General features: G+C 42.8%; 1 protein-coding gene across 2 annotated transcripts; it reads right to left on the bottom strand.

Annotated features, from left to right (window-relative positions):
* Nucleotides 1-1,601: 1,601 nt before the first annotated feature.
* Nucleotides 1,602-16,459, bottom strand: rel (v-rel avian reticuloendotheliosis viral oncogene homolog). Of its 2 annotated transcripts, XM_080781883.1 has the most exons (11): nt 16,365-16,459; nt 15,985-16,020; nt 15,048-15,187; nt 14,428-14,576; nt 13,431-13,522; nt 8,862-9,002; nt 6,706-6,810; nt 6,296-6,514; nt 5,003-5,068; nt 4,832-4,897; nt 1,602-4,182 (listed from the first exon to the last, which is right to left on the bottom strand). In XM_080781883.1, exons 1-11 carry the CDS (start codon nt 16,369-16,371, stop codon nt 3,146-3,148), a joined length of 2,058 nt encoding a protein of 685 aa, XP_080638009.1. In that variant the 5' UTR covers nt 16,372-16,459; the 3' UTR covers nt 1,602-3,145. The 2 variants fall into 2 exon arrangements, with proteins under 2 accessions (XP_080638009.1, XP_080638010.1); XM_080781884.1 differs by lacking the exons at nt 15,985-16,020; nt 16,365-16,459 and having other exon boundaries at nt 15,130-15,187.
* Between the last annotated feature and the right edge of the window lie 837 nt (nt 16,460-17,296).

Below are 17,296 nucleotides of genomic sequence, written 5' to 3' on the forward strand. Positions count from 1 at the left end.
TATAGAAACACTTTTCAACCTATCTTCATATAATTGATCCTCATTAGTGATATGATAAAATAGTACTCTGTAACCGTCTCATAGGAGGGCTGTGGGCAGTTCAGAAATCGTCCACCAGTGACCTCATCGATGTGGTATCCAAGCTAATAGAAACGGCAGGCTTTCTATTCCTGAAAAGTTGCAATGTGATAATCGTTCTCACAGTAATGCAAATCTATATTTTTTAAATATTGTTTAAAAAAACCTGCCTAACGATGTCACTGGTGGACGCCTGGACGGGTTTCTGAACTGCCCACAGCCTTCCTATCAGAGACAGACGAGTAGAAAAACATGGTACCATTTTATCGTGAGGACCAGTTCTATTATATGAAGATAGGTTGAAAAGTGGTGAAGTGGTCCTTTAATATATGTACAATTCCTTCCATGGCCATGGATTTAATGTTCGTATGTTTTTGATTTGATTTTTTACAGTCAACCTATAAATAGTTGCCTGTTGCATAATATAGGCAAAACAAATGTCTCTAATTACTGTCACTTATGTTGGGTACTGGATTGGATACTGCAAGTTAGATTTAGTGAGCACTTTCAAAACCTCTGTCTATAAAAGTTCCATTCTTCTCCTATAACCACTGAGCTCACATTCAGCTTCACCAATAGTCACTAGACTAGAATAGAACACAATGTTTCCAAATGTGTACGTAGGTATGATTATAGAAACACAGAAAAAGATATTTCAATGTCAATACAAAATGGGATTTTTCATCAAGATGTAGGCTAAAATAAAATACTTTCTGAAATATGCACTGTGGTCAGTGTGGTATAAAATCAGGGGGGCCTGGTGGCAGTCGGTAGTGCTGTCACCTCACAGCTAGAAGGTCCTGGGTTTGATTCCCGCTCGGGATGCTGTGGGCGCTGGACTTGCATGTTCTCGCTGCATTGTGCACAATGCAGCGATTTAATTCTATGACAATTGTCAAGCCTGGCCTGGGATTTAAGCTTCACCCTGACATACTGAAGAAAATAATGTGTGTGTGTGTGTGTGTGTGTGTGAAGGAAGGATGTTAGGCTTCATCATGATGAAATAATGGAGTTATTATATGAGGCCAGAGACAAGCTTAATATGATAGTGCAGAGTCAATTCATCTGCCTTGTCAGGGAGTACTGTTGAGGCACGCTACAGCCTGAGTTAAGACAGCTTTGTCTCTCAGCAAGTCAACACCTAATTATGTCTGCCAAAGAATCAGACAGATTAGGCTATCGTGCATTTTTAGTGGGCACCTTCCCTGGCTGTGTCCTAGATTTAGTTGAAATTGGTTCAAACATAAATTTAGATTATGAGAGCAAATTTCATCCATAAATAGCTATTCAAGTAGACATTGTTTTGTTAGTCTAATTGTTTTAATTTATAATGTGTTGAGGTGCAACTGACAAACACTGTGCATTAAGGTTTTCTTTCTGTAACTATATGACGGATCATCTTTGAATTCAAAGTCATCGTCTGAAAGGTATGAAATATATAACTGTTGTGCAATACTGTCAATATACAATAAAATGCTAGTGCACCTGTAGTATGAATAGCACAATAAAACACAAAATGAATTAAAAAAAGAGATTCATTTTAATTAACAATTGATCGTGTAAAAAAAAGAATCATCTGTTTTACAAAACAGTAGTCATTAAGTAGGCTAGAGGTAAAAGAGTGGCCTGCTGATCATAGAGACAGTTTGAGCCACAGCCATGTCTCCTGTCAAAGTCATTGATCAAGAATAAAAGCAAACTTGAGAAAGACCAATACCAGTCGAAATGTTGTCCTGCCTGCTGTGATTGTGAATAAATACTTGGAGCATTACAAAGTGAGTTGCGAGCCCTTGCTTTTCTTCATGATATCTGTTAGTTTAACACTTTGGCTCAGCACCAAGATCGGAGGATGTGCGCTGTTTTATTTTATTCTGAAAGTCATTGATCAAGACATGTCCGCAACTACTCACATATGTACAGTAACTTAAAGACTGACAGTGTTAAACAAATTAACTTGACTCTTACCTAGTTTGGCTAGGTAAGAGGCTGCTCATTAAAGGTTTAAAATAAAAAGCAAATGGTATGTTCAGACTGGCAGCCCAAATCCTGATCCATGATCCCATGTGTTTTGATATGTAATTCTAATATGTTTTCCAAAGATGTGTCAGAGTCTCAACGCTTGGACACAGAAACCTGAATTATACTTTGACATACGAGTGTGTCGCTCACCGAAAATAGCCGATCTACAAGCTCACAATCCATCGTCATGCAACGTGTTGTGATCTTGTAGATCTATTACTATTTTCTATGAGCGAAACGGTCATACAACAGATAAGCATCACTTACACCTAGCCGCTATGTTGTTACCACAGCAACCAGTGCAGCTAGGACGACAATGTCTGAATACAAAATTCCAATTCTGATCACTTGCGAATAACAATGTGGACCTAAAGATCAGATTTGATGAACAAATCAGATTTGCCTGCAGTCTGAACAAAGTGTAAGTATATGGTTAAGGATAATTCTCTAAGCACATGAGATAATTGTTATGACATAGTCATTACAGAGGACATTACACCAGTGTCATCACTGACTGTGCTTACCCTCACTTCCTCTATGGAAATTTCAGTACCTTGCCCTTTCTTGAGAGCTTTAATAGTTTATTGCTGCTGTCACTCTCAACTACGGCTAAACACATATGCATCTACAGTAAAGAGTGAACAATGACATTGCATTTAGAGCAAATGCCTTGATACAACACCAACGAAACTGCTATACTAGCAATGGCAACCAAGATATGGCAGCCGAAATAAAAACCACGCATGCACACACACACACACACACACACACACACACACACACACACACACACACACACACACACACACACACACACAAAACTCACTCACTCAAACAATCCACAAACCATTAGCTGATATAAATCAAAAGTGAAGCTAGCTCAGCCTGAGAATAATTAAAAAAAAGTGAGTAATACATTCATATCTTCGAAAAGTAGATTTGACATATCTCTCCAAGTTCCAGGCATGACTCATAAACGTATTCCACCTTGTTTTTTCCTAAAGGAGCTGTTTGTGGGCTTCCTCAATGTGTTCAAACATTTTCATCGTCACTCCTGGTTGTTGCTCCTTGTGGCTCTTATCCAGTCGGCCAGAGTTGCAAAGTGGCCGTCTTGCTCCATTTTGTTGCTACAAAAGGGGTTGTGTAGGTCCTTAAGCGAAGGTATGTTGTCATTACTACTTCTCATGCTATCCATGCTGGTGCCAGTGCTCGTGGGTCTAGGGAGCAGGTTGGTGTATGTGCCACCTTGGCTCTCATAGGGAGACTGCATGTGGGAAGCGTGGCTCTCTTGTAACTGGGGAACCATGGGCTCCTGCTTCAGCTGGAAGCCGGTCTGGCAACCCACCAGGTTCTTCAAAAAATCCTCATCCTCTTCTAAGAGGGGGAAAGAGCCCAAGCCCAGGGTACCCCCACTGTCTCCGGATCCAGCCCCGTTCAGTCCCAGAACAGGATTGCTTGAACTGAAACCAGCCCAACCCCCCTGGCTGCTCTGGGCCAGGAAGGCCTGGTTCTGGCTACCCTGGATGCTCTGGGCCTGGAAGGTATGGTTCTGTCTCCCCTGGATGTTCTGGACCTGGAAGGTCTGGTTCTGTCTCCCCTGGGTGTTCTGGACCTGGAAGGCCTGGAATGCCTGGCTCTGGCTCCCTTGGTTGTTCTGGGCCTGGAAGCCCTGCTTCTGGCTCCCCTGGTTGTTCTGGGCCTGGGTCTCTGAGGCCAAGTCCTCCCTGTGGTGGTGCTGAGGTTGGGACTGAGACTGTGGCCGAGCCTGGCTCAATGCCATGCCCTGGCGCTCCAGCTCTAAGCACTTCAGGTCCATCATGGAGAGCTGGGGTAGAGTGCTACTGCCACTGACATGTGAATATGCAGGCAGACGGCCTGACTGCAGCTGCGATTGGCTCATGGTGCTGGTGGCATTAATCCTGACCGCATCGATGGAGAGAGCTGGGTTAGGGTTTGACCATCCCTGGTTAACAGACATATTAGGTGCTGGTGATGTCATCATTGGGCGCTGAGGGCTTGGCTGGTAAGTCGTGTTAAATGCCGCAGATTGTTGCCGTGACATCGAGGAGGATAACATGTTGGGTTCTGGAGGGTAAAAGATATTGTGAGTTTGTGCCAAAATGAGACAATCTTGAAAGTAGAAATGTAGAAAATGCTGATCAAAGTTGATGTGTGTGCAATGACATTTAACTCATTTTGGGGCGGGAACCCCTTTTGGTGCATTATGTTATGATTTAGCTATTGAAAAATAGCAGATCTACAAGCTCATAGCACGCCACCGAGCGCTACAAGCTTGTAGGTCTGCTATTTTAGAAAAATCGAAGAACGACTGACAGCTTTTTCAGAAAACTGTCAGGATGTAGAAGACATTTTTAGAATCTGATCTCTGGTCAAAATGGGTTAAGGGATATTGTAAACTTGTAAAGCGAGGCAGTCATTGTTGAAAAGTGTAAATTTTTCCACTTTTTACACAGCTGCTTGTGAACAAAATGTGTAATCTGACACAAAATGTTGATTCCAAGCTCCAAACCATAGGAATGTAAACTAAGCCAGAAAACTTTGTCTGTTATTGAGATCATCTTTCTGCTATCAGAAAATAACAGACAGCAGAATGCTTTGACCAATCTGAAGTCTCATTATTCAACAACACCATGTTATGATGGTATTTAATGACTGCGTGTTACGATGAATGCAATGTAAAGGTGATCATTAGGAGCATTGTGTTTCTGTCTACCTTTTTTCATAAACGCGGGCATCATGGACATCGTATGGACTGACTTCGGTCTTGAAAATGGAACAGCTGAAACAGAAGGTGGAGAAAAAAAAACGTTTACAGTATTTGTACAAACCATAGGCACAAACTCACACACATTTTAACACCCATAATGTACTGTATCCCTCTTACCGTTCAATCCCGAAATCTTCATCAAGTGTTCTCTGGTCCTCTTCTTCTTAATGCAGCCATATGGATCTATAGAAAACACCAAATCCACTATTATTTAACCACTTTATTTGCCTTTTTCACCCCCGCATATCTTTCCAAGGTGTCCTCACAGACCCCTACAAAACCACTTCTAACTTGGCATAACTCTATTTTGGGCATGTCATTAATAGATGAAATGAATAGGCTATTCATCTATATGACGACATACAGTATTGTAACCTCTGTGGCTAATGTGTTTCTATGTATTTTGGTTTCAATTATGATGTGCTGTCTTATTTTCTATTAATCTGCTGTTATATGTTCTATAAGAAGCCATTGAGCTATTATCTCATGTTCATCGTATGGCTGTGGTGCATTATGCATATTATTGCTGTGAATCTAGCAGTGATTGAGAAACCCCGCCCAAGACTCACCTATCAGACTAGAGTAGACTGATTGTGTGAATGGCACTCACAATGTTTGTGGCACCTGAGGAGTGCATGTGGCTCTGTCAGAGCAGGGTGAACAGAGAGAGAGAGAGAGAGAGCCGTGCTACCACTGGATGAAGTGAACATTTCTATTGTGGATTATTGGATTTCTTGGATGAAGACTTTCTATAAAAGGGTTAGAGTTAAAGGTGACTAAGGGCAGATTCACACTGTGGACCCGGGTGTGCACTCGGGACCACTTGGCAGATGTTGTGGTAGTGTGAAACTGTGAATGCTGCCCAAACATTCCTGGGACTGCATGGAGGTGAGGTAGTCTCAGGACTTATTGAAGTGTACTCGGATATGAATCGATGCAATGTGAAAGCATTGAATACAATTGGATGAAGTGTACTCGGGTCACGGGTGCGGAAGAATCATGGCCAGCGGGGACCAGGCAATCGTATTCGGGAACAGTTTGAATCAAACAGACTCAGTGTGAAATTGTGAATCTGCCCTAACTTGCCACACTCACGGCATAGTCTGGTTTGCATTTAGCTTTCTTTGGACATTTGGGTTTAGTTTATAGAAGAGAGTGCCAGGACGCAACAACTGCTGAATATTGATATTCTTATATTATATTTTATACAGTTTTATACAGAGTACTAAGTGCATCAAAGTTATATTTTGTTTCGGTTTAATACATTTCAGCTCAACTTATTTACTGATTCTCTTACCCACCACCTCCCTCATTTCTGCTATAATTGGTACTAATTATTATTATTGCCACCATATGGTAGATAAATTCAGTTCAGAAGCATTTTGTTTTGAGTGCATATTGCCTTCTCACCTTTGTCATCTGGAAGATAGCGGAACTCCATTGGCTCGCTCACTTCCTGATCAGTAGGTCGGCGCAGCTGCATGCGTACGGTAACCGGGGCAGTGATTGAGAGGTCGTAGTAGGGCGGGCTCTTGAAGACAATAGCCACCTGGCGATGGACGTCGGCCTGGGAGAACGAGCCCTTGGCCTCCCAGCCGTCAAGGGCAAAGAAACGCACTTCTATGTCATCTGGAAGATGATGGGATGAAGGATGAAACAAATGAATGAATGAACAGGACAGGAACAGGTGAATGCTAGAGAGTATACATGAATAATGATGGATGGATAAATGAAAGAGGGGAAACGATATCCAGGTGAGAATGCTCTCTCTGTTCTACAGCAAATCAAGTGTAAAAGCCCACTGTACAGTATATGTTTACCTTTCTGTACTTTGTCACACAGCAAGAAGACCTCATCCTCGCCCCTGACACTTCCACTGTTCCTGTTGACGCGACAGATTCTGAGCTCAGCGGTATTGGGGGCCCCTGATGAAGAAAGGACACACACACACACACACGCCGAAACACACGCACGCACACACACACACACACACACACACACACACACACACAACACTGCTACTAGTGTTGATGATGTCTTATTTGTATATTATTGTATGTCATCAAATATCTTGATGCATTGAACACACGGGACCACAATGGAAATGAGCCCTTAGGGCTTTTTAGTGTTATCCCTTTTAGCATCGTTGTATAATCTTGCGATTTAAAATGTAAGTACCGGGTGTTCACTGACGACGGAGCGGTTGCCTCTGATTGGCCACTAGTGCTAGGGTGGGGCTTCACTCCGCCCTGCTACTAGTAGGAAGTAGTAGGGTGCCCGTGGGGGCGGGGCATTCTCACGCTCTAATATAGCCACACCTCGCTTGCTGACCCATAGAGGCTTTGCGAGTCCTAGAAGAGGAAGTAAGATCTGTAATGTGTCATAATACTGTACAAAGGTTGCCGTCAATTGTACATGAAATTGAAAAGTAATGGAACATTATGAGATGTACAAGGCTATATCTGACAGGTGGCATCAATCAGCTGACAATCAGCATATAGTATCAGGAAAGAGACATGACAGAGACCTGTGTGTGCATGTGTGACAATCAGCAAGAGAGAGAGACAACAGATTGGTCTCTCAACCCATACACACGCATGACTTCAATTTTTTAACATTGAATTTAACAGGTGTGTGACGTGTGTCAAACAAATTCATCCAGTCAAAATATGATATTTTCAAAACCGGAATTCTCGTTCAACAACTGCATGACTGTGACTTTAAGATGGTGCTGTGTTAAACTATATTAGTTTTGGTGCATCCTTGTGGATTGCCAGCAATATAAACTTTGCAACTTTGCTATTTGGTCATCACTTGGGTATCAGGTACGGTCGCCCGTAAACCATCTCGCCCCTCGATGTTTTTCCGCCAACCTCACACCGACGGTGTCGGTGCCACGGTTCTTGTATTCTTCATTTTGTTTAACTAAGAATAATGTTAGTAATAAGTTTTGGGTTAGGTTTAGGCATAGTTTTACTGAGGTTAAGGTTAGGAATAAGGTTAGGTTTAACCGTTTAAGCATAATTTACTTAGGTTACTTTAGGAATACCAGGCCGCGCAGTTCCGCCGGCTGTACGCCCGGGGCGAGTTGGTAAAGGGGCGACTCGTCTGGTATTCATTGCTTGCCATTGATTACCTTGTGTACTCGTATGAGATGTAATGTAATACATAATTTAGCTACTTTGACACAGTTTAGTGTACATTTGGTACAGTGGAAGATCTCCTGGTAAAATACCAGACTATCTTGGTGACATGTCTTATTAACACACTTGTTAACACAGCATGAGCGACTCAGCGGTTAATAGTTTAGTGTGATATATTTCAGGGGCCTCAAAGGGAATGCTTTCAGTTTGGAGCTTTCAAGCCTGACCAGGTTGAGTCACATGTCACATGCTTGCTGTCAGAAGAGGAAGTTCACTATGGTTACTGTCCTGTTTGAGGGTTAGCGAGTGCACTGAACTTCCCCTTTCTGTGCGTGTGAGGAACACTGAACTAGTTTCTACATCAGACACACACTGTTGACTGACAAAAACACAACACAGGTAATACATGTGTGAGCATCAAACGTTTACAGTCTAGGCATTTAGCAGGAGCTCTCATTCAGAACTTGTTGTACACTCTACACATACTACTGTACATGTACACGCACGCCACGCGCACACACACTACACAATGCCAGTTCACACAATGCGTAAGTACCTCTCGCACCTGTCTTACACAAACACACTAGCAGAGACGGAGGCACACACATCCAATAATTGCTACACTTCCGTACACACCTACACTTGAGCACACCTAAATATTTAGTTTCACTCTGCTCAACTTCTGATTCTGATCATCATTCTTCTTAATAATTAGAGCTGGGTCATTTTGGCTATCATTGTTTTTGGACTTATTGGACAGTTCTTTACCATGGTTCTTTCTAATTTCTCAAGGTTATTTCAAAGTGTACTTCCGTCGACACTAAGCCACTCACTGTTGTCGTAGACGGGGTTGGTGACGATGGGACCAAGAGGCCGGGTGCAGTGTCCGCTGTCGTCCTGGAGGAACACCTGGATGCACAGACGCACCACATTCAGGTCATACTCCTCTGTCTGTAGCAGCTGCTCACGGGGCACTGATGAGGTCACACAAGAATTTACAATTTAGACAGACAGACAGACAGACAGACACAGACACACAGCCTTTCTATTAAGTAATTTCAAGTCACTTGACAATTTCGGAATGTATCATTAAGGCAATAGATTGACGGGATGATTTTTTACACTACACATTTGGAGTATACACTCATACAGTATATAACAAGTAAGACAGGCAGGTGGTGTTATAGGGTGACAGACAGACAGACAGACAGACAGACAGACAGACAGACAGACAGACAGACATGTTCTGCTAGGTCTCATAGTTAGTAAGTAAGGCGCCTTTCAGGGCACTCAAGGTCGCCGTACAGGTTAAAAACAGTTGATACAAAAACACAGTTAAGAGGAAAACAAAACTAGGGCACAGCTTGCAGCAGAACACACAGAGGTCAGCCATATGCCTGCCTAAACAGGTGGGTTTTGAGGTGAGTTTGGAATATGGTGATAGAGTCCATGTTTCTGATGTCAGGGGGGAGGGAGTTCTAGAGGTCGGGGCAGAGCGTCTGAAGGCTCTTGACCCCATGGTGGTACACACACATAAGCACACACACGCACACACACACACACACACACACCCACACGCTCGCATGCATGCATGTGTACACGCATGTATGTGTACACATGCAAACAAGAACAGAGAGGGAGGTCAGCAAGAGTCGATAGTGTACAGTATATGTACAGTATGTATACCGGTATGTAGTACTACTGTATATATGATTGTGTGTATATATCCCTCAAATTCTAGTGCTCATTCTGTCTCTCTAGCTCACATATAGTCCTCTTCAATGTTGAGGGCATTTGAATCATGAAGTAACGTATACGTTCTCGTGAGTCGTGATCGTGTCGGTGAAATCTGGAGGCTGCTCACTTTGAGCACTTTGGCAACTTTGGATCAACTAGAAACTAGTGTATGTCTACATATGCAGCATCAATACGATATCACTTAACAGATACATACAGACATATCTTACCGAGAGACACCCTCCCACGCACACACTGGGTTTCACATCTTCCCACTTCTAATCTCCTCTTCTCTGCTACTAGTCTCTGCTCACACTGAGGCACTGATGTGGGGGCAATTTTGCCACAGTGATGCTCAGTGATGTCACATTGGTGGAAAGCAGTGGGCAACGTGTGTGCGTGTGCGTGCGCATGTGTATGCAAAGCAGGCCTCGAGAATTTCGACTCTCTGTGACGGTGGTGATGACGACTCTTGACATGTGTGACAGAGAGAGCAAGAAAAGGGTGATCGTGGGGGGTGGGGGTATTGAAGTAGAGGACCACACCTCTATCCACTAAAACGTGTGGAGTGTCCCCATGTTTTTCTTGGATAATTTGGTGAGTTGGCATTCAGTTCCTATTCAGTTCCCACCCGTCCCTAACCCAACATAGCCTATACTTTATTCAAGAATGCAAAATATTGTCCATCGATAGTTGTGCTCAATTAACAAAGGCATTGCAGAATGGTGAACGTTGTTAAAGTGTTAACCATCCCCCAAGTGAGGAGAAAGTAATGTAGGCAGCTGTAGAACAGATAATCCTGATGGAAATAAAATAGCAATAAGGCTCTGTTCCTCAGTCTTTACTAATTATACAAGGGAACAAAAGCTGCTGTTTTTATATTGGGCCCAAGCATTTTAGTTTACAAACAAAATTATTTATGATATGTAGCCATATTACACGTACATACAGTATAGTGGTGAACGTCTTTCTTCTAACTATATTCAGAGCTTTCTTTCAATTTGCTAAGTAGGTGGTAAGTGGAGTGTGTGTGTGTGTGTGTGTGTGTGCAGTTGTGCACATAAGTGCATACATCACATGCATTTGTGTTCTCCGTGCATATGAAAGATGCTACAGATCCAGCGGGTGTAAGCGGTGTTAACACGCGTAAGAATGTGTGTAGAGCTGTACGAGGTGTTTCGTTTCATGTGTGTGTGTGTGTGCGTGCGGCCGTGCGCGCCCGTGCCTGCGTGTGTGTGCAATGGAAATAAGTGCAGGCAGATGGTGCGCGGCTGCAGATGGTCATTGACAGCGGAGACAGTGGTGGAGGTGGTGAGTGGTTGGTGTAAACGCGTATACAATGTGTGACAGAAGGGGCGAGGAGGCAGGTGTCAACCTCACTCTGCATGTGTGACTCATGACCCTGAGCTTGACTGTGGGACAGGTTCACGTCCCTTTTTGTTTTCTTACAATTACATCATCTCATCTTGCTTTCCTTGTTCTTTTAATTGCATTGCAATCCAGCATTAGCTCTAATATTATATTGTGCAATATTGTATTGATGTTTTGGCACAGTCTTGCAAACATGCTATATTAACATTTCTCTGCTTGTACTAGCATCAATGTACTAGCCACCTTGTATGCCTATGCCCACAACCATTCCCCTTTCAGTATAATTTTACATAAATGTACAAATAGTGAAAATAGTGTAATAATTTTACCTACTTTTGTGGGACACTTTATGAAGTTTACGAGAAAAAATTAAATGAATAGAAAAGTAGAAATATGGAGACACAAGGTTTCTGCAAATATGTACAAGTGAGTTACAAGAATGTAAATTCTTAAGGTTTGTGGCACATATTAGATGGATAATGCCACCAGGCAGCAACTAAAAGAGTCAAGGTCAAGGACAAAGTTAAACCTTTGTCCCCGATTAGTGATGATTGATGTTGCCACTACATCTGCATACAGCCACGTGCCACCTTACACTATGAGACATCAACGAAAAGTGAGATGACACAACTGCTACTGGTACAACTGCTAAAGTATTCATGACCATGTTTATTAAGGTAATACAGTCTAGGTGAAGTTGGGCCCAAATACATGGACCTCTATGGAGCTATGGGGTTTTTTGGGCCCAATGACAGCGCCACAACAGGCCATTATATGAACTTTCAGGAAATCAGGATTTCCTACTGGCTTCAGAGTTCAGACACTATTGGCTTCACTGCCCCCCTGGACCAGACACACTCACACAAACCATGTTAAACTTCCGCATTGTTACAATAATATCTGAGGTACTATGACAATGAGACTGGAGGACGTCCAACATTGCTTCAGTGATAGAACGCCTGCACTGGATCAATGCTGGGACCTCAGTGGTTTTGGACTCAAGTGGACTGTAAACAGGAAGTGACAGGGTGGAGTGTGGAGGGCAGAAAGAAGTGTACAGTACAGTATATATATTTCTATATGTGTGTGTGTGTGTGTGTGTGTGTGTGTGTGTGTGTGTGTGTGTGTGTGTGTGTGTGTGTGTGTGTGTGTTTGTGTGTGTGTGTCTGTGGCTGTGGCTGTGGTGGGGGGGGGAGCTTATCTCTCTGTAGAAAGGAAGCAGTCGAGTTTCACTGCAGAAGTGAGCTGAAGGGAAGCAAGGTTTTGGGGAATATGAAATTACTCCCGTCTCCCTGTCCCGTCCTCTCATAGATGGTGAACTATATGGTGCATTAGGGGTTTAACCTTGTTGTGTGTCTGTGTGCAACCTCTGTAATACCAGTTACCTGTGTAAATCTGAAGTGTAACCTACCCTGTCTCCTGCCAGTATACCATTTCTAGCCCCTTTTTCACACACTATATATATATATATATATATATATATATATATATAGAATTTTTGTTGCTCATGTTCCTCCTTGTCTTTTCCCTAACAAACCTATAAAGTGCCATTCCTTACTTTTTATCATGGTCTCAGAGCGTGGGGAACCCCCTAGCCCCCCCCCCCCCCCCCCCCTCCTCCTTTATGAATCCTGCATTCCCAGATCTCACGTGGCATCCTGCAATGGGCTGAATTGAGCAACTGTGAGAGAAGGAATGGGGAAGTAGCCGAACGCCTGTTTGTACATGAGAGAACCGCTGTCTGTCTGTCTGTGTCTGTCGGCTCAGGGAGGTCCAGGGACTGAAAGCACGAGGGCATTTCTTTTTTAGAAAGGGTGGTGGTATAGCGGGCAAAAGCAACCTCTAGGACTGGGAAATGTATGGGACCAGGTCAGATTTGTCAATAATTAGGTTTTGTGTTGACCTGGTTTCAGATTCAGCATGGTTTACACTCTACAAAACCTTCGGATACATCACATCATTTATCAAAGAGACTATACGTAACATCTGGCAAATATTCCCCTGTGACTATCCAAGCCCTTTGTCAAGTACAGATAGAAATAGACAGTTGTGAAGGTAGAACAGTACTAGACATAGAAATAGACAGTTGTGAAGGTAGAACAGTACTAGACATAGAAATAGACAGTTGTGAAGGTAGAACAGTACTAGACATAGAAATAGACAGTTGTGAAGGTAGAACAGTACTAGACATAGAAATAGACAGTTGTGAAGGTAGAACAGTATTAGACATAGAAATAGACGTAGACATTGAGGATGGGGTAGAGGAAGTGGAGGTGGGGACCAGGTGGACTCACCACTGAAGGGGTTGATGCCTCTGGCCATCCTCTGCATGATGGCCTCTTTCACCTCCTTCCTCCTCACACATTGGATGCCCAGATTCTGGAATCTGTATGAACAAATAAGCAACTAAGTGCTGAGAAATGGAATTACACAACATAGCCACATAACACTTCTCCAGGTGAGTGCTAATCCACTGGTCCCAAGAGTTAATTTCTTTGAATCCCTAGTTTGGATCAAATGTATATTTCGTATTGACAATGTGTGCTGAGATAATAAGTCTAAATCAGATCCACTCGACTAAAAATGTGTAACTTTTGGGACCAGCCTGATGATGAACTAATCATAGGATTGGGAGGAAGACGTAGACCAAACAGTATTTGCAAGACGTAATACTTTAGTTTTCTCTCTAGGCAAGTGGGAGAAGGTTTTAGACAATCCAAAGAAAGCGTTTGAGTATTTTATTATCTTTTTATATGATGGAAAAAAATTAACTGGTGGATCATCAACATGCCGTAAACTAAAGCTATCACGTCCTCCAACCTCCAATATGATGGCCTGCAAGCACATGCATATAGACACAGGCACATACACAAACACCCACGTGTACACAGTACACACACACACACACACACACACACACACACACACACACACACACACACACACACACACACACACACAGAGCCTCTTCTCTCTAGTACACGGCAAATAAGGGTGATGTCACTTGGGGAATTCCCATATTGGCCTCGTCAGAGAGATGCTTGTGTGTGTGTGTGTGTGTGTGTGTGTGTGTGTGTGTGTGTGTACTTATATACTGTATGAGTGTATACTCCAAATTTGTAGTGTAAAAAATCATCCTGTCAATCTATTGCCTTAATGATTGATACATTCCGAAACTGTCAAGTGACTTGAAGGCTATAATGATTGTGTGTGTGTGTGTGTGTGTGTGTGTGTGTGTGTGTGTGTGTGTGTGTGTGTGTGTGTGTGTGTGCGATAAGAAAGTGAACTCACGCGATGACCCTACGTTCGGGGCCAAACTCTGCCTCGTAATAGCCATCTTTGCAGTCCTTCCCCACCAAATCATGTGGGTGGGGCCTGTATGGCTCATTTTTCGTCACCAAGGTAACACGCACTCTTCCCTTACCACAGTAATTAAGGATCTAGAGAGGAGATTCGAAGAGGGGAGATAACACACTTATATCACACAAAAAACAGAACTAATTTGGCCTCACAATCCCATAAGCAGCTCTTTTACGATGATGCTACTCATTGGCATGCAGTCCTTTCCTTACTTTTTACATTTCTTCATTCTGTTAAGGAAAATGTGATGTACAATTTAATTGATATGATATGATATGATATGATATAGTACTTTATTGTCCGTTCACACTGAAATTTGTCTTGCGACACAGCAGCCAAGTATGCAGAACACATATACAAACACAAAGAACAAGACAATTTACAGACATGAGCAATATCCACCGCTTAGATTATCCTGTGGCTACTACATCTCCTGATTAAGCCTCAAGGTCGACTGGTAGACAAAGGACCTCTTTACATTACATTTAATTAATTGTGGGACACAATTGACTGTGCGTTAATTGTGCCGCAAAGGAGTGGCCTCTGCTCACCTCCAGACTGGGGTAGGTCCTGTTGTTATCGGAGCTCCGCTCTCCAGGGATGCTGCCGGCGGAGCGACCCTCACATTTGTACCTGAAGCGCATGCCCCTCTGCTTGGGCTGCTCAAAGATCTGGATCTCTGGCTCAGTCACTGCATGCAGGCAGAGAGAGAGAGAGAACAGAGGTGAAGGGAATGTGGGGGCGATGTGGGGGCGAGTGCAGGGATGGAGACAGTGGCATCACTTCCCCTGGGTGGAAGTACAATTGAATATCATGTTTTGTATTCAAATTCTATGTGGCGCTACTCATCATTAGGAGGGAAGGGCTCCTGTGACCTAAAAGCAGGTATACAACTTTAGATGCTTTGCAGGACAGGAAGGATCCACAGACAATAAAACAAGTCATGTTGCATTTCTAATCAGTCACATGATATGTCCAGTCTTTCTCATGTTTCGTTTAATTTACTGAAGTATGCAAGGCTGTTCTGCTGTAGATTCACATACCGGTATACACAATATATAGGGCCTACTGTATATATAACTGATTTTTAAATCAACCCATATTCTAATTATAGAATTGTTTAAAACCCATTTTAAAACGTTATAAACTGAAAGAAATATTAAATAATAAAACTGTTATGATAATGATGGATGAAGCACACCAGCACTGTGTGTGACTGTGTGTGTGTGTGTGTGTGTGTGTGTGTGTGTGTGTGTGTGTGTGTGTGTGTGTGTGTGTGTGTGTGTGTGTGTGTGTGTGTGTGTGAGTGTCTGTCACACATGCATGCTCGCACACAGTGTGACTTGCTTACCAACAGGATAATTGAGGAAGTGAAAGTGTGTTCTAGGTACTCAGCCACAGATTCAGAGATACCGTTGGTTTATGTGCCATTTTATGAGCTTTGAGTGTGGAGGCAATACATAGTAGTGTTACTAGTAAGTTACTTACATATAGGTTGGCCCCCTAGCAAGGACGGAATGTAAACTGTGGGGGAGAGAACCAGAGATCACTTTCTGTGTGCAGCCATCCAACACAACAAACATCATTTAACATAAAGGCATAAAGCAGTTGCACAACGTACAAGTAGGCTACAGTGACGCAGGCTATAGCCTGTACGTTTAAAACATGTAAAACTAAAAAAATGTAATTGAATTCGGAAAAAGTCAGCCTGTAAATTACGAGGTTTGTAACGAGTTTGACCTTAAAATGCAGTGAGTGACATGTTCGTCGAACATCATTCACTTATTCATCTCAATAAATCTTTCAACAACAGAACAGAAGTTATTTAATCGCACAAAAAACACATGTTAGCCTACTAGCCTACTCACCGTCCATGATGATGTGTGTCACTCTGGGTTTGGTTATTGTCTGCTTCAGACACTGAACTGAGTGAGTGAGTGAGTGACAGCGTACTACAGTAAAAATTAATATTTGTAGAAAGAGAGAGGGACTCTGCCGAGCGCCCGTAGCTCGCCCAGTGGGAATTCCCCCTGGGCCCCGCCTCCTTTATCCGAACTGACCAATGAGAATTACGAGCGCTTCACAACAGCGTGCGTTGAATGAAATTACGTCATCATCAGTGGTAGAAATGCAGGGGTTGCGCATATTTTTTTAAACTATTATGGGTTGCAAATTTGCACCCTAGGTTGCACGTACGAGGGCTGCAACTTTTCACAAACCTTGGGGTGGTTTTTGGTGACGTGTACGGTGTACCGCACATTTTAATAAGCTTAGACCATTTTTTTTTAATTTCAATGACTTTCAGACTCAGAGTTACAGACATGTAGCCCTGCTGGCCTATGAGGATCCCTAGCTGGATTGGACTCCGGGATTTAGGGGGGTGATGAGAATAGGCCTACCTCATCCGTAAATACTCACAGCTCCCCTCAACATAATCCTGGAGCGATATCATTTCTTCTTTTTATATACTTAACTTAACATTAGGGTAGCCACGGCTAATTAAAAAACAATAATTGAATGAAATCCATTGTGTTGCTCAAATCCGTGAGTTGATGCAGTCTTCCCCTTAATTGGGATTTGGGATGTGTTGGCAGCGTGAGAAATAGGAATATGCGCGCGTGCAGTGTGTGTGAAGACAAGATGTGTGTGCGTGCATGTCACGTGTCTAACGATCATTGCGTGAGAGTTGGCAGCTCTGATTTAGCCTTTTCTTTTTGCTTGATTATTATTATTATTATTTAAATTAGCATAATTATTTTGTATTGTTTCATACCCGGTTTATTGGATTATGTGTATACAC

Source organism: Protomyctophum bolini (genome assembly GCF_963924005.1).
Source record: "Protomyctophum bolini genome assembly, chromosome: 14".
Lineage (NCBI taxonomy): Eukaryota > Metazoa > Chordata > Actinopteri > Myctophiformes > Myctophidae > Protomyctophum > Protomyctophum bolini.

Bases quoted from the DNA above. Each gene is read 5' to 3' on its own strand.
- rel (XM_080781883.1), bottom strand. The intron at 13,523-14,427 runs GTGAGTTCACTT...TTGTTCATACAG, and splicing joins CCCGAACGTAGGGTCATCGC to ATTCCAGAATCTGGGCATCC. The intron at 5,069-6,295 runs GTGAGAAGGCAA...TGTTTTCTATAG, and splicing joins CTATCTTCCAGATGACAAAG to ATCCATATGGCTGCATTAAG.